General features: G+C 42.0%; 1 protein-coding gene across 2 annotated transcripts in view; it reads right to left on the bottom strand.

Annotated features, from left to right (window-relative positions):
- The window catches only part of htt (huntingtin), a 165,590-nt gene that overhangs the window by 17,375 nt on the left and 129,790 nt on the right, over positions 1–18,425 (bottom strand). For both annotated transcript variants that reach the window (XM_055061449.2, XM_055061450.2), the window contains 8 exons: positions 17,857–17,979; positions 10,193–10,369; positions 9,538–9,629; positions 8,959–9,113; positions 6,367–6,435; positions 6,235–6,304; positions 4,851–5,123; positions 2,961–3,116 (listed from right to left, as the gene is read on the bottom strand). In XM_055061449.2, the coding sequence (XP_054917424.1) occupies positions 2,961–3,116; positions 4,851–5,123; positions 6,235–6,304; positions 6,367–6,435; positions 8,959–9,113; positions 9,538–9,629; positions 10,193–10,369; positions 17,857–17,979 (1,115 nt within the window). The remainder of the gene's footprint in view (positions 1–2,960; positions 3,117–4,850; positions 5,124–6,234; positions 6,305–6,366; positions 6,436–8,958; positions 9,114–9,537; positions 9,630–10,192; positions 10,370–17,856; positions 17,980–18,425) is intronic.

Below are 18,425 nucleotides of genomic sequence, written 5' to 3'. Positions count from 1 at the left end.
CAGTGAGACCGTGACTGCAAATGTGTTGGTGGGACTGGAGTCGAAGGCAGCCGGATAGGCGGCCTCGATCTCACGCCGGACGATCCTGGTAACATCGGCAGTGTTGTTGGGACGAGGAGTGTCTGCACAGGAAGATGTCGCCTGGGGTGTTGGGCAGACGGGCAAACTGCTGGTCAATACGTTGGCTTTTAGCGAGTTCCAGGCAGCGGCACTCTTTTATAACAGCATCCACCGTCACTACATTGTTGCAAACGAGCAAGTTGAAGGCGTCATCGGCAATGCCTTCGAGGATGTGGGCAACCTTATCAGACTCAGTCATGTGGGTGTAAACTTTGCGGCACAGAGCCAAGACGTTCTGAATGTACGTGACATAGGGCTCTGTTGACGTCTGCACACGGCCGGAAAGCGCCTTCTGCGCGGCAAGTTGGTGCCTGTAGGGGTTGCCGAACAAGTCCCGAAGCTGTGTCTTAAGTGAATCCCAACTGGTGAGCTCATCTTCGTGCGTGCGATACCAAACTCTAGGTGTGCCACCGAGGTAAAAGACTACGTTGGCGAGCATAATAGTAGGGTCCCACTGGTTATTGCGGCTGACATGTTCATACAGGCTGATCCAGTCATCGACGTCTTCCCCATCTTTGCCTGAGAATACGCCAGGATCACGGGGAGCGGGGAGAGTGATGTAGGTCGTCGAAGTGGCAGCAGGTGTCAGAGCCGGGGGAGTCCGGTTGTCGTCGCCAGGAGCCATGAAGGAAGGCTCGACGTACCGTCCACTGCGAAGCTCCGTGACGAGGTACAGGGAACGTCCACCTCCACCAGATATGTTACGTAGGAAGACGCAGACGAAAAGCTATGTACAAGTATATTTACAAGAAAAATACGCTGCGCTTGGCCAAGAGGCAACAGCCCGTGCTAGCTTCTCATCGTCGTCGTCGTCTTCGCACTGCTCGCCTTTTCGTGATCGCACATATTGTTCCGTAGCAATATCATGAAACGAAGGTGGCTGTTGACAGCAGGGACGCTGCGTGTGCTGCTGCCACACTGCGGTACACACTGTGCCACTGTCAACAGCCACCTTCATTTCAACGTAATACTACACACCAAGGAAGCAGCTCAAATGACGACTGTCACGTTTATGCCATCAAGTGCTTCCCTGCATCCCAACATGTCAAAGCTGGATGCCACCCCGCGTCAGGTTGGGTTTGAATGATAATGGCGGGTGTGCCACAAGGCCGTAGGCATACAATTCTTTGAGATTGAGTAAAGGGTCTGGTTGGAGAGTCATGTCTCCCATTCAAATTGAGGCAGCCTATGCATCCACCAGCTCTGACAGAGAGAATCAGAGTGGCCAACCGAATACCATAAGCCTCCCCACATTCCCAGAATAGAAGATAGACCAAGCATGAAAAAAAAATGCAGGAAAGCTGTACAACACAAGAGCCAATAAGAGACACAAGTCTGATGCACATTTGTACAACAAAGCCTCTGTAAATATTATAGGTGACAGAGTATGAAAAGATAAATCCAGTCATAGTGAGAGCTCATAGTTAAAACAGTCAGTTTTTGTTCCAACCTTTGTTTCAATGCAGCCGCACAAAGTTCACAATAATTTTATTGTATTGGCTGCTTTGTTACATTTAATTTGTCACAGCTACATTCTATGCTTTGACAACTTAGTCATATGGGGTACTTACAAAGAAAAAAGCGTGCACTTCAGAGATAGCAATGTGCCAGCTTTATATAAGTACAAGTGTCATGCTGTTGCTTTCAAGCAGTCTCTAGTCACCTTTAAAGGGACCCTAAAGGCAATTAGGTCAAGCTAAAGTGATAGATTAGTGCTAGAGAATCTCTAAGGCGTTAATATTATCGCAAGCAGAGCCTCAATAATAGAGAAATTGAGGTAAATGCAGGGCATTATTAGAGACTCTCCCAGGACATTCAAGTACTTGCCCGATAACGAAAACTTAACCACTCATTCAATAAAAACACACACATCAGTGTATTCTATTATAAGATGAAATAAAATGCTACTTGCCCAGTTTTATTTTATTTTTAGAAAAAAGAAGTCATTGAAATTACCCTTGACAACGACACGGGTGGTCGAAAGGTTTTCTTTCGCTCGACTTTGCGTCACCTATGCTTTCACATTTCACTAGTTTCGTTATCGCGCAGTGTTGCGCTGGTTTTGCTGACTCGCGAAACTCGCACAAATTGCAAGCAGCAGAGAATTCAACTTCCATGTGATGTCGCGGGATGCCCGAACAGTCTACGCCACTTCACCAAAAGGCAGGTGCAGTGGCGAATCCACAGCTCTGTCTTGGCTCGGTACCGCCGTCTGTCGGGCGCCGTTCTACTCACCAATGGCAGCAAAGGGTGGTGATGGCGTATGCAACGTCACCACTCCCCGGTTGTGTGGCGGGAGATTTCAATTTCGAAAAAGGTATTCGGACCCTTCATACGCAATTTTCTCGTAAACTAAGTATTTTCTTGGAAAGAAATAAGCGTTATGAGGTTTCTAGAATGGTATTTAAGCAGTCTGCGTCCACTTAGTATTTGTATTTAGTGTCCTTTTAAGGTGCCACAGCAGTGCTATATCTTCTGTTCCACTCACCTTATCTTAAGTGCCATATTTGTTAAGAGCGATCATAGCAGAAGGAATCATGTCATACCCTACACATTTATAGTGTACTGTTAATGGTGAACCTCTGTGAATTGCAAGTTTAAGCAAACTACATTAACTAAAAATGTCAAATAACACTGCCCTTCTTCAGGGGTATTTTTGTAAGTTAAACGTGAAATTAAGAGTAAACAAAAAGACAGCCATACTACACTTGAAAACGGGACATATCACTTCCACATGCAATGTATGCTGCCAGGCGGGCTGACAAAACTGCTGTTGTCGCTTCCATTTGTGCAGGAAATGTATGCACTGAATTTTCTTCCAAGAAAATTAGGAGTCTTACCAGGCTGACAACTGCTGCTGCTTTGGCTATGCCTAAGATCAGGTATTGGGCCAAGATTTCATCTTCACTCGGGTGATGGCGGTACATATCCATGAACAGGCTCAGCATCCAGTCAAACTGTGAGCTTTCCATGAAGATGTCTGACAGCATCACCACCTGGCAGTTGCCAAAGGAATACGTCTGATTATGCGAGAAGCCAAAAGGCCAGTTGCTGGGTGCGGAGACAAAACTTGCAACTAGGTGATACCGTACATGTAGAAGAAGCCTGTCTTTCTAGCATTTTTTTTTTAGATAAAGGTAGATAGCTTTTTTTTTTTCAAGGTCATAAAGAATATGAAATTAATGCTTAAGGGCGATATATGACAGTGAAGATAATAATTTCCAATTAATTGCTTAATGTGCTTGTCCTGTTTCAGTAAGCAAAAATTCAGATAGAAAAGCCATATGGTCAAAACTGGCTGAGGTGCCTTAATTTTACTTAGTCATTTTATATACTTCATTGGGATGACGTGTGGATGATCATTATTATAGTGATTACTTTGTTCACAGTGTAAATGCACCTGGAAATCCGCTAAAAATGCCTCCATTGACGAACACAAGAACTAAACAAGGCATTCAACAATCTGTTTTGGGAGTGTGTCCCTATGAACATGTGTATTGGGCTACAAACGTGAAAATTAGTGATACCAATGTTATTCATATACAGCTGACGTTTAGTAATTCGACTCCGACAAATTCAATTTTTCAGTTAGTTCGATTCTGACTGAAGGTTCAGTGCACCTATACATTCCTGCGGGCCAAAACTTTTGTTATCTCAATTCTGAAATTGTCCCTCACTGAAAATTCAAAATTTACTGGTCGCCACAAATGCACCTGACTGAATGGCTGCAACATTTGTCCTGGTAGCACTAGGGGACAGTGAATGGATCAAAGACATATCTCCTACCAAAAATGCATTTTCAGCCAGCCCTAGGAAGATTTTCAAGCGAAAATAGCAAATCACAATGAATGATTACTGTATTTACCAGATTCGAATGAATGCCTTTTTTCAAAGAAAAATTGGTCCGTAAATTGCCTGCATAGTGTCGTCGGATATGAAACCAGAATTGTGTTCGTGACATTTGCAATAGCCTATTGTCAGTGCCAGTGTCATCACCATTGTCATCACAAGATGGCAACAGAGCAAGTTTTTGTGTAGGATGGTGACGAAAATGCGCTGCTTTCAGCCTTTGATTACAATAAATAAATAAATAAATAAATAAATAAATAAATAAATAAATAAAAACAAACTTTTCATTTCTCCACAAGAAATATGGGGATGACGGAAAAAAAGCTGCAAGCTGCAGCGTGAAAAAGCTCTAGCTCATTCGAAAGGCTCATTCAAAAGATATTTTACATGCTAAGATAGCAGCAACAAAGTCGCATCACGTTTACGGCGTTCTGGATAATTGACTGCATGGCAGGACAAACTGCCAAAGTGGTAAGTCTATGAGTGGGCCCCCACACTGTTTGTGATTTTGTGGAGTCATTTGATCAATGAGGAATATCAAATGTGTTATGGACCGGATGATGACGAGTCACAGATGACATCAGGCGACCCGGCACTCCTGTCTGTCTTACCTCAATACGCTTGTCTCTCAACCATCTTTGTACATTGGGCACTAGATGTGCAAGCTGAACATTTTCATTCAGTGTTTAAGCAATGTCTGTTCTGTGCCTCCCCTAGTATTTTTTTTGCAGTTTTGTCCTTCTTGGATGTATTACTATTACACAAGTGGCCCCAGAAGAAAACCAAGCAGATGGCTAGGAAGAGGACAGATGCTAGAAAAGCAAGCATATTTAAAACAGCAATCACTTGAGCTAGCAATGACAGCGTGCCAGTCCGCTCACCGATCGAATGGTCTCGGTGAGAAGCGGCTGGCCAATGGCATCAGGCGGACCCAGCCACTGAGTGTACAGGTCGAGCAGAAAGTGCAGGCATGAGCGTAGGTCCAGCCCTGCGGCTGCTAGGCTGGCTTCACGTCGCAGACAGCCTACGCTGCCACCAGGTGGCGAGTACTGGCTCGACGAGGATGATGAAGACGAAGATAAGGGTGACGATGTGCTAGTCAAGTCAGCTCCTTCTGCCAGGCCCACTGCCACACACATGTACTCGACTGAAACCTGCCCAGATATCAAGACATTTCTTTAGACAATCTAGTGAACACAGAGTTTTGAACTGCACCGAGAGCTCTTTAAGCATGCAACTTCCTCCCCAGAAAGATGATAATCTTGCATGCACAGATCCGCTTTTCATAATTTGTTATTCATACAAGTTGACCATTAAAGATAAGTGCCTTTAGTGTGGCACAGCATGAAAATGGTATACAGTCAGACAATATAAACAGTAAACAAAGAACACAGAAAAAAAAGCAAATATGTGATAGTACTCAATGAATTAAATGATCATACAATAAATTATACGAGTATATGATGACTGAATTACCTGTGGCCAACCTAATGTAATGATGAAAAAAAAAAAAAACATATTGCAAAGAGTGCATTATCAAAGGACTTGTGAAAGCAGGCAAAAGCCAAAATATTTGTGAAACAAGAAAAACAAGAACATCTAAGTTACGTCAACTAATACAATTCTTGCCAATTGTAAGCTGGACACTTTCGGAGCAATCGCTGTGAGTAAAACAACAGATTTTCGACAATGAGTTGAGATATACAAGTATACATAGCATTAAACAGTGGCATAGAATTAACAGTGTTGTGTACCATTACATGCACATATTTGCGCAAAAATCAACATATGAAAAACAAAAATCATGTTTCTAAATACTCAGATCAGGAGAAAGTAATAACTTAACATGCACATTGTACACACCAAAGCTATAGCTGGGCTATGAGAGGGAACATAGTGGAAGGCTTTGGATTAATTAAGCCTGATCATGTAAGGTTATTTAAGCTGTGCCAAAAGCTCTGTATACGGGCATTACTGCACTACTCTGCTGCCATTGGAATGTGGCCGTAATGGCTGGGAAACAAACCCATAACCTTGTGCTCAGCAGCAGAAAGCCACTGCCAATAAGTCCCTTTGGTGGGCCCATAACAAGGTGGCTTGCCAAATAAGCCAACAATGAATGACTGAACCTTGGGTTCAGATAAACAATGAAGTACTGCACCCAAGGCTCACATTAGCATCTCTTTTACATAATTCTGTATTTATTGTCTAAAAATGACGAATAAGAAACAATTTCGAATTAATGACTGCAAATGTACATCGTACCTGACCAAGTGAGTATTCAGTGTGGCGGCACATCTTCTCAATGTTGGAACGTCCCCAGGCCATGCCGGTGCTGCAGAAGAGAAGTTTATCAGTAAAACTTTACTGTGTAAACAGGCAGTGTGCTTTTCATACTTCAGTTTTAGCATCGTCAGAAGAGCTTCGTGAACTGGAGTTCGAACAGCCTGCAGTCGTTTTCCACACCTGGAAAGGCCAGAAAAGAAACAAATATGCTTTAAATTACCATTTGAGTACCTATATAATGTTCCAGCTACACAGTACATCCTAAGATCCTCTGCTACAATGCAATGGAACACTTCATCAAAGCCAAAAGGACATTGAATATCTGCTAGGAAGCATTACATTCTGCATTAGCAGTAGCACAGCATGGTAACTAGACAAGCAAAATAGTCCTCATCAATGCTGATGAACACAGCCATTCTTTTGACTACTCCCGGCTTGCACTGTCAATAACAAATATGGAAGTTCTCGTGGCTACCAAAAAATTAAAAGCCAAGAAATAATGTGGGTATTAGGTATTCTTAACTTGATAGTAAAATATTAAGCGGGGATCTTTGCACAGCTCCACACAAACACCCTTAAAGGGCCCCTCACCAGGCCACGTAGCAGATTTTGGTTATACTCTGGAAGTTGTTATGTGCCCTCTAGGGAGTGTTCTGCCGCAAGAATTTTTCAAACTGATTCATTAATAGCAGAGCTAGAGCGCCGAGAACTTGCCCCGTCTAGCTTCCGCAAGCGTATTCCTTCCCTGCCTTCTCCCATACCGGAGCTCCAGGATCGTGTGAAGCACGCGCCACAGGCCCCACCTTCATTTTTTTCCCCCTCACTTTTTTGCTGCATGGCACACTTCCACTGACGGCATCGCAGGCGAGCTGTTATGTTTGTCTCGTTTCGCACAGCACACAATTTTGTGCACTGCGCACGAGAACACCTAACTAGCGGTATAAGTCAGTGCTACACAAATACTGAGGCAGACATATGCGGTTCATAGAGCATGATCGCACGCTGGAACAATGTAGAAAACGGACTTTAATTTGAAATTTAAGCTCTTTCTGCAACAAGTAGCGATGTAATACTTAGCAAACACAACCGTTAGAATGCAGTGTATGCAAGGCGCTTGTCAGCTCAAAATGGCCAGACCTGGTGAGGGGCTCTTTAACTTGTTCTCAGGGTGTGGTAATTTCCCAGCTACATGGAAATGTTTCACTCACCTGGACACAAGCATTTATTCCTATTTATGAGTTGTTTACATAACCATAAAGATGCGGCTTATGTATCACGCTGTGTTGCCAAAAGGTAATTTTACTTCCAAAGTCTCTCAGAGCAGAAATCTTGGCTTTTCGTTGTTTCTAGCTATTCCTAATGATTTTGGATCTGGCATGAAACAGTACAACAAACTACAGTACAAATGACAAGTACAAGAACACAGTGCACGGGATGAGAGCTAGTCATGGATATCTTGTCCTGTGAATTACATTCTTGTCCTTGCCTTTTTGTACCCCGATTTTTCATCCTTGCTATGAACCGACTAGTTCAAGAAATATTTTTTAGGTGCTGCTTGATAATTAAGATATCTGCTGATGTCAACAATATCAACATCAGTAACAAGCACATAATTATTCAAAAATGAATATTGATTTGCGTAGCTGCACGTATTACCAAGCTAATCTTTTGCAGAAAAATGATGGTTCAATGGCACAAACATTCCGATTTCTGTGCTTCATCATATGGGCGTATTCGCAGATGAATACATAATTAAAAAGCAGTGCTGCATAGTTTCATCAAGAAAAAAACCGGAGTGAAATGTGTAACTTCCAGCAGCTATGCATCATAGATGACAAACAATTGTTATGCTGCAGGCTGCAGTGATGACACATTGGTGATTACGTTGACATCAAAATATTCTGGGCCCACAACATTGCAAGAATAGACTAGTAGTATTATGAAATGCTGTAGTTAGGGTTTCTCAGGTCAATGCTTCACTTCGCTTACTTTTTAGCTTCCCTTCTCCACCTCGTTGCTAGTTAAAGACTGCCTCACAAACTATGGTGCAAACTACAACAGGTTGCCTTGAGCCATAGCTTCTTTTAGTGCTCGACCTTCATTGATGTTGCAGACCTGCCAACATTAAAGTCTGAAGGCCAAGAATACTAAATTTTGGTTAGAAATACTCAAAATTGGTTTATTGCTCAAGATGTTGATTATACACTGAAATAATTCACAACCTTTGTTTGGTAGAAATGCTGTCGATGGGAACTTTTTTTTTTCTATAGACACAGAATGAACTGCGCCTCAAACGAAAATACATTCATGAAGTTTATTCATGAAATATTCACATAACAATGGATTAAATTTTGGTTGCCACTATGCACTCATTCAGTAAGTGGTCGGCAGTGCTGCAGGTATGCGTTCAAATAATTAAAAACAAACCACCCAATCAGTACCCCTGAAGTGTGCATCATATATACATGTGCAATGTGCATGCCAATTTATAAACATGATGTAGTCCTGAATGTATGTTTTGCAGCCTGAATTGGGTCACTGTTACAAATGAGGGTGAACCTGGAAACACAAGGGCACATTCCAGCCAATTTCGACTTGTTTGGAAATGAATTTATGCTGACAGTCACTGAGGACTAAATGCCTTGCTGATCTTGGATGCAGCCAAAAAAACCCTTGAAAGCACAGTAACAGCAGAACACTCACCGGGTGTGGACAAAGGCAAAGGGCTTATCCCTTGGTTGGTGCAGTAGGGTGCTGCTGTGGGGGTTACCTGGCTGAGGCAGCTGCAGCGACTGCAGCAGCAAACTGGTGATGCAGCGTACCGAAAGACACTGCACGGTCACTCGCTCTTGCTCGTCCTGGATCGAGGTAATCCCGACCATCCCAAACAAAACAAAAAGCCTCAATAATCACTAACTTTGCCTTGGTGCAAGTAGTAGCAACAGGAAACGAAGCAAAATAATATAAATGGAGGGATTGCTGCTTACGGTTGTCACCTTCTGAAAGAAAAATCAGCCATGTTCCATTAGGAAGTAGAAGCAGACATAAAAGCAGTTTTCCAAGACGAATGCATGTATGTTCCAATGCATCAGGGATATTAACGGGGTGCTTTTTTTTCAGTGCTGCAATGGTTATTTAATACTAAAAGGTTATTCAATAAAAAGCATATCCCATCTGAATAAAGGCTTGTTTTAGTACTGTAAGATGGCTCAGCACTGTTAAAAACACAAAATCAGGATTGAGGTGTGTAAAGAAAGGAAAGAAAGACACAAAATTCCTAACCTCAGCTGTTTCCTGTTCTGCAGATGGAGATGTGTTGAGGACACCCAAGAGTGCCATCCATGTTTCTTCAAATTGTTGTCGTGAAATCCAGCCTGGAGAAAAAGAAGCATGCACTATGTAACAATTTTGACAAGAGGATGTAAAATATGTACATGCTATTGGCACAAATTGTAATGGCAAATGCAGAACTTAATGAGAAGAGATTTTCGCAGTGCAACAATTGCCAATGCATGATTGCTGGTATGAGTAAAGGTTTGGTGACAAGTGTTTAGTTACAACATGTAAATAAACTTTGTGATTACAGAACAATGTTACACTGCAAAATTCGGTAATAATGTGTTCCATGAATTCTCATTTAGTACTTCAAAGTTACATTTCGATTTACCTACTTTTATAATGCTACTTTCATAATTTCTTTATGCAATTTATAACTACACATAGTGCCTATATGTGTACAACCACAGAAAAGATAAAGAGCTGCAATGCCAATTACAAAGTAAACGTTTGCAAGGGTGTCCTTTTCTAAAACAAGAAATAAATTTGCACTCGGTGCCACACAAGCTACACATTCAGGGAAAGCTAAGAAAGAGCTATGCTGATTGCTAAACACTGAACACTCGGCTAAAGTTTAATGGCTTATATCTATGCTCCATACCCAGCAGGTTCACCCGATATATGTATTCTTGCAGCAGGTCTCGGTCCAGCAAGAAGTCAGCTGGGGGTGGTGGGACAACAGTGTGCCACTCTCCACTCACATGAGGTACCCAGTTCATCTGCCACATAATTGGTGGTGTGCGAACAAAGCTGTTCACCAGTGGCAGGCGAGCCACACCTAAAAGAAACACAGCACACTGAAACCTACAGTGGACACTGACTATTAGCACACATTTACTTCACAGAACACTAGTATAAACTTTCTAGGCTTAGAGTTATGTAAAGGGTAAAAGAATAGAAAAAAAACTTAGTTTAAGAAATTACACAAATTTCAACATTTAGTAGGCATGTTCAAATATTTAGATGTTTAAAGTGAACTGTATGTGAAGGTATATTCAGTTTGCTATTTGAAACAAATCTATCTGTGGTTGCTAGTTTTGCCATGCATGGGCTGCCCATTTCAGTGATGACAGATGTTGTGGAAAAGCAACAGATCCATGCACTACTTGCAACCCAGAATGTGAGTAACAGTTCTTCATTTGCTCAAACACAGCGACAAACTGCAGGGACTTGTTTTCCTGCATAATAATAAGCAACTTGTTTTCCTGTGCAAAAATTTGAAATGCCTGAACACCTAAATATTGATGCTATGACCAGGGATATTTCAGCACCAATATGTGTAAAATATATAAATAACCTTATCTGTGCTTAAGCAATTCATAGAAAAGAATGGGGAAGAACACACAATTACATTCACTGTGATGATAGTTTATGCAGAGTGACGAGGTGTCCATTTGTGTTATGCATACTGATACAGCTAAATTTACAGTGGCCAAAAGCTAAACCCTTCCCTAAGCCTTTCTTGCTTGTTAACTCTATATTTCCATGTCCTCAACTTGTGCTCTCGCAGGTCTGAGCACAGATTAAGCTAACAACTTTATCTATATTCTAGTAGAATTGAAAGGCAACAACGTCTGTCTGCATTATTTTCTCCCAATTCCCACACAAATAAGTTTGCTGCTAAGAACTTATTTAAAAAGTATTCATGTTTCATTCAGCATCAAGAGTATTTGATCCACGTACAATTTCATTTTGAACAACAGTATTTGTGCATCCCTACTATTTTCATATTTAAATGCTCACAGTTACAGGATTTAGTGTTCATTCCTAATCTCACTGGACCCTTTAGCCTGTGTCCAGAATACAACTCTGAACATCAAACTTGAGTTTGTCATTCACAATCACAACAGTGCATCATGTTCTAGAATGTGGCTCATGGGCATAAAATTACACGACATAAAATGATGCCACAGTTGAACCCTTGAGGCCTGTTGCCGATAAGTTGTATACTACAACTTATTGTTAGGTGAATGTACACTGCTGGCCAGCAATAAAACAATAGTTTATTTCTGGACAAATTACTTTTAAATATTTCTGCAATGTAGCGAAGCTTGACAAACTGTTTACACTATTCCATAAAAAAAGCAAACGCTTTTTGTATTGTAATACAGCTACAATATCTTGATTTGGGCGAGTTGATTCATCTTGAAAGTTTTCATAAAAAAGCGCTAAAGACGAAGATGAAGACGAAGAAACACATACGACAGGACTGGCACTAATTCCAACTAACGTTTATTACAAAGGGTCATGTATTTATGCTCTGCGCATCAGGTACATCAGGCACTCATCATTATACACACAAGAATTGAAATGAATCAGATCATTCACACGATTGTATAGTCAATCAGTTTTAGTGCCTAGATATCTCGAAAGAAATGTCACTAATTTTTCTTGCAAAACCGAAGATGTACAGCTGACGCACTTGTCGCCTGCTTTCCTTATCAAATATGCCTCAACTATTTCTCGTTCTGTTTTTGTGTTATCTTTCCTCAAGAAGGTTGTGTCACCAAACATGGGCGTGCATACGCACTTTTTGCAGTGCTCAGCCAAGTGACTGCCGTATCCTTTCCTAACATCATTGTTGTGCTGTCTAGCCCTGTCATTGAAGCACTGACCGGTTTGTCCGATATAAATGCGCCCACAATCTAAGGGTATTTGATACACAACATCTGAAGTGCATTTGGTGCAATTGGTTCGGTGATTAGTATGACACTGCATGCATTTCTGGTGCTTCTTGTTTTGATGGTTACACACAGCTGACAATTCGCAAGGCGCTGAAAAAACTAGATTGACATTATGTCGGTCTGCCACCTTTTTCAAATTATATTAAACTTTATGGAGGTATGGGATTACATGTACAGGTCTTTTGTCGCGATCTTTAGTTGGGCACTTGCTTCCCCGTTTCAATTTTTGAAGCAATGTTTCACAGACAGATGAAATGACAGACACTGGAAAACCAGCAAGTTTCAATCTGTCTACTTGGCTAGACAAACTATGCTCAATTTGGTGAACACATGACTTTTGCAAAGCACTCTGAAGGCATGTGGTGGCTATGCCCTTCCTTCACAATTTCGAATGGGCGCTATCGAAAGGCAAAACGCTTTTCTTTGATCTTGATTGTATCTCCAGCATATGTGGTCATCTGAGGAAAATAAAATTTTAAGATCTAGAAACTGAATACAATTGTCATTAGGCAGTTCAAAAATAAACTTGAGCCCCTCAAAAAATTTTGTGACATTTTTTAAACAATCTGCTACAGCATCGTCAAGACACAGAGCTGATGAATCGTTAAGGACTATTAGATAGTCGTCGTCATAACTACATACACGAATGACTGATTTCCCAGTTAGTTCCGCATTAACGCGGTTGTCAAAGGACGCAAAAAAATATCACATAATATTGGGGCTATTGACGAACCAATACAGATTCCTGTGCGTTGAATGTAATAACAGCCATTGTGACTTATTGCAGTCAAATCCAAGAAAATTTCTAACAAGGTTAAAACAAGGTCACCAATTTCGTCAATTTTTTCACGAACACACGAACAGCACATAGTTCTGCAAGAAAAAGAAGTGAAGTTTTTTTCGAGACATCTAGGCACTGGAACTGATTGACCATACAATTGTTTGCATGATGTACCTGATGAGCAGAGCATAAATACATGACCGTTTGTAATAAACGTTAGTTGGAAGTAGTGCCATTCCTGCTGTCTGTGTTCCTTCGTCTTCGTCTCTAGCGCTTATTTATGAAATCTGTAATACAGCTCTATCACCTGTAGATTTTTACGTAGGATCTATCACACCAAATATTGACTGACATATGCTGACAGCTCATCATTATTCCAATAAATGTGAATGATAACTTAGAACAAATAAGTCGTCGGGAAGCATCTTGGAGTGCAAAAGATTGTTGAAATACCAGGTTGTGCCTTAAAATAGAGGTCCTTGAATATAAAGCATAAATTATGAATGCGCACAAAACTTATAGGAAAGATGGGCACTGTCTACTACTAAGGGAAGCGTATAAAGTAGAACCCCGTTCATGTTATGGAAAAAAACTCGAGGAAAAACATACTAACCGGGAAAATGTACGATGCAAAGTAACTAAAAAAAAATTGACAGACTCAACTACTGTTGACATCGACATAATGTGAAGCGTCACGCGAATCGTTGTGGCACGAGACGCCCGACGTGCATCGAGCTAGTGGTTTTCCGGCAGCCTGAGACGCGTTTTGTTGTTTTCCTATTGCGTGGTGTTTTATGAGCACGATGGGAAACCAAAGCGAAATCGAGCTGGTGAGCGACGCCGGATGCCACCGAAGCGAAACGCGATGCCCGCATTGCACCGCCTGCAGCAGAGAACGGCAGTGCGTTTGGATTATCGCCTACTAAAAGCGCGCAGTACGCTACCAGTGGCACTACGCACCACGCGCTGTAAAACAGATAGGTGAAGATGCTTATCGCAATAGGTTTGGCAGCGATAGCTCTGAATGCGGTGTGCGACAACCTGGGCAGAGATTTGCTGGTACCGGAATAAGAAACTGTGCATGCCGTCGTTTTCACGTGAGACGGGTGGCTATGTATTGCTCTTGATTGTGCGCGCCTCACGCCTTTTCTTGTTCACATGGGACCTAGCGGCCGGAAAACAATCGCAGTCTGCAACAGGGAACAGTGGCACGTTTAGGTTATCGACTATTAAAAGCGTGCACTGCGTTTCTGAGGGCACCACATGCTGTGCAACAGATAGGCTAAAATGCTTATTGCAATAGGATTGGCAGTGGCAGTTGCGAATGCTGCGTGCAACGACCCTGGAGAAGATTTGCTGGTACCGAAATTAGAAAGTGAGTGCGTGCCTGCATTTTCACGTGAGACAGGCGGGCGAGTATTGTGGTGAAGCTGCCACGGTGGGCAGCTATGTGCGTAGTTGGCACTGATGGACGCGCCACTGGTAGCGGCCTTGGGCAGAACACTCAGGAAAGGAGCCAGCCGCGTACCATAGTTTTCTGCGTTGTTGATCATGCTTCTCTGTCTTATTTATGTTTTCAGAGCAAAATAAGCAACAACCTTCACATGTGTGAGGTGGTCAAAGCTTCAAGGAATGCCGAAGAAGAATTGTTGCATGGTGGGCCACCCAAATACCGGCAAAAACGTGCCGGCGGTACGGTTCTAATCATTCTCTGCAAAGCCTCATCAGCGGGAGCAACGGTAGCAATAGATTGCCACCATTTAGCAGGAAATTTATTGTTCTCATCCTTTCTTTTCTCATGTCGGTGTTTTTTCCGTTCGATCATATTTAGACAGGTAAGCGACTAAGTTCGTTTGCAGTGCAGCATGCAGTTTCAAAGCATTTTGCTAAAGTTCTGAATGCTGTTTGCCGCTTCTTTACCGCATTGTGCTAGCTAGGCAGCATGAGTGCATTGTGCTGTGTTAAAGCTACTAAAGCTTGCAAGAACTGAAATTGTTGGTTTTATGCGGTCCAGTAAATCCTCGCACCAGGTGTCACACACTTCATGTTTTTGCATCTACTTTATGCGTGGCTTTGCGCATGTTGAACTGTTGCTAGTTGCTTCATGCATAACTGTTGTTGATTCTTTTGAGGTGCAAGGTTTTTCACCCTGCCTCGTTTGTAAAGGGTCTAAATCACGCTGTGTCTTATCGGAATGATACCATCGCAAGTCCTTCTATAACAGCTTTATTCTTTTTGCCCCCAAGCGTGCATCTTAGATATTGTGTTTTTTTGGGGAAATGTGTTTAGAAAATAGGCAGTTCAAGTTGACAATTGCTAATAGTTGCTGCATATGGTATTTTTGTTGCATTTTCGCTGAAAAGTTCGTGTCATGTTTGGGAAGTCATCACACCTAGACGATGCTGTCTGAGTAGACCTACCACGCCGATTGATTTGTTTGGTCCACAATGTAGTCCCTTTTTGTATGTGAATTGTGTGCTCAACTGAATTCTTTCTTTTTATGCTTATGCCGCAGAGGACTAAACCTGGCATTGCCACCAGTGGCCATCTACTTTGACTGGCACTGCTCTGCCTTTAAATATATCATGTGGCATCTCTCTCTAGGAATATTAAAAAAAAAGTACTGAAAAGTTGGTCAGACTTCAACTTTGTACGTTTCCCAGCAGCTTCCTTAGGGAATTTAAAATTGCAAAAACTGCAGCGGCAACGGCAGTTCATTGGCGGATGCAGCAGAATTGCATCGGCGGTAGAACACTAAGATGCGCTCTTATTAACCCGTGTGTTTGCTGACATCGCTAACTAGCGTACGCATTTCCATAAAAAAATTTGCAATTACTCTTCTTGAGGCGACTTTGACTGCACTTATTCGGCGATGTCACATGTATTCATCGGCCGAAAGATCACAACAGCATGTGCAGACATCACACCGGGCGGATTTGTTTGAGATCGAAGTCTACACTAACGACGGGTTATTATTTTGAGGTACAGAAGCAGCACTACGGCAAAGGTAGAATTAAAAAAAAAAAGAAATGATCGAGACATTGCATTACTCAACAAAATTTAGCAGCTAGTTAACATGAGCTCCACTTCGTGTAAATGGGATTCATGGCACCTGTCTGCGAGACGCACCTGGCATGTATGTGGACAGGGTTGTCCCAAACACCGGTAACATTGTGTTCATGCCCACTCCTACAGAGGCCAGCATCTTCCCTACAGCTGTCAACGCAGAAGAAGCAGTCTGGCATCCAAACAAAGGAGAAATCGCAGCCGCGAACTTCAGCCATCCTTGCAGCAAAGGGTTGTCGTCTGCTACTGCTCCCGTGCTACTGTTGGAAGCATCCGCTAGGTGGCTATCAGTGGCCCCTCTATAGGCGGTGCACTATGCATATATAATGTTCTCGATCGTGCGCGCCTTGCGCATTTTCTTGTTTACATGGGACCTAGCGGCCGGAAAATGTATTTTCCAATAACGTATGAACCGGCAAAAAATCAGCGTAACTCCTTTGGGCCATTTTTTGTGTTCTCAATTGCAAATGTTGGCGCCGGGAAAACGTACGTAACAGGAGCATATCAACAAGGTTCCACTGTACTATAGAAACTGGGAAACTGGCGTACTGAAATCTCAAATCTGGTGCATGAGAACTCCTTTTGTACTTTTAGAATGTAACATGGCATCCTTGCAATAATTGTACTTTGCAGACTGATAACAGCAGCAGACTGACACAAGAATCCCTGCAACATTTCTGAGTATGACAAACATAGTCTTGTCCTTCCCAGCAGCTTTATGAAATCATTGCTATTCTTTGAAACCAAAAGACTACTATTGCCCAAATTCCTTAATATGTCATGTCACCACCAATCAATGTCAGCTTGCAAACAGCAGGAGCTGTGACCAGTGGACACTGTGAAGGAGCAAGCAAATGCTAAGAAATAAGAACAAAGGCAACCCACAGCAACCACTGTTTCATTATGGCTGTCCTCTGATATTCAAGTGGGAGAAAGTGCAAACGTTCACACTTGGGGTCCACCTCGCAAAAACTGTGCCATGTTGTGGAAGCTACAAGCCATGCTGGGATGGCCAGAAAAGCACCACAAAAGCACTGCACTCTTATGTCAGCAATGACCAGCTGATAATTGTGGAAGTCGAAGGCATTATTTATTCGATATCACTCTCTACAGTTAAAAGTTGGCAAGAGCTCATTCTAGTTGTGAGCAGATAACATGGTATATGTGCGGTATGGTTCTGCAGTACGAACTCCCTCTTTAGTTTCACTGTGTGGAGATCTAGCTACCATAAAGCTAGAAAATTTTAGTGACAAAGTAATGGCAAAAGTGAACTGTGAAGCAGCATATAAACAAAGGCAAGGTAAAGAAGTAGGCAGCACAAGCAATGTGTCACTGGAAGAGCACTGCTCACATAACCAATATCATTTATTGGTCCTCCCCCCCTACCTACGTGTAGGTTAAGAGGCGGGCACCCCAGCTCGGTGGAACAATAAAGTTTTCAATCAATCAATCAATCCTAGAAAGACAAAAGCATGCTAGAAGACAGAAAGGGAAGAGAAGCTTCGAAGAATATACTTTACTCATTAGCCATTACGGCTACTGGTACTAAATGCCTTTGAAAAATCCTTGAGGAAGAACATTCTTTTATGCACAAGACGTTTTGGAATGTTGTTTAAAAGTGTTGCATGGCCCCTGTATAACACTACTTCTAAGTAAAAAGTGATTGCTGTTTAATCATCACCATTAACTTAAGTACACCAGTGTGTCAACAATAGTAACCAGAGAAAAACTCACCTTTGATCACTCTGTGCAGGGTAGTTTTTATAAATATAGGGATATGAGCTTCCCTTCCTGAACGTTCCAACCAGCCCACAAGCTCAGCCACATGAATGCAGGCCTGCTGCACATGTGCATATTCTGTACACAAGGAAGAAAAAATAAAAATAAAGTTAAAGCAATGTGCTGTTTACTGTGAGCAAGATGCAATCCTTGTACAGAGACTGTGTAACTCTCAGTGTAGAACTAGCTTTACTTTCTCATTGAGAGATGGTGATGAACTTAGGTAATGTTGCTGGACTATACTATATTAGAATCTGGCTTCATCACATTTAACTCTTTCGTTACTGTGCCTGTGAAAATTGAGCAATTTGTTCGACAGTTTTTTTTAGCATTGTTAATCATTTCTGTTGGAATTCTACTAGCAACATCACGCACCGGCTCAAATAACTTAACTTTAACTATTTGTGAAATTTGATAATTTCTGGCAGATTGGGAAGTCTCGAAAAATAAAACTTCAATGGTGGGCATCATTGAAACTACCCTCCAGTACTCCTGGCACTTGTTCAATAAGAAGATGCAAAATT

This window comes from Dermacentor andersoni, chromosome 1 (assembly GCF_023375885.2).
Source record: "Dermacentor andersoni chromosome 1, qqDerAnde1_hic_scaffold, whole genome shotgun sequence".
NCBI lineage: Eukaryota > Metazoa > Arthropoda > Arachnida > Ixodida > Ixodidae > Dermacentor > Dermacentor andersoni.
The sequence above is the reverse complement of the archived record's forward strand: the minus strand, read 5'-3'. Positions and strand labels throughout refer to the sequence as shown.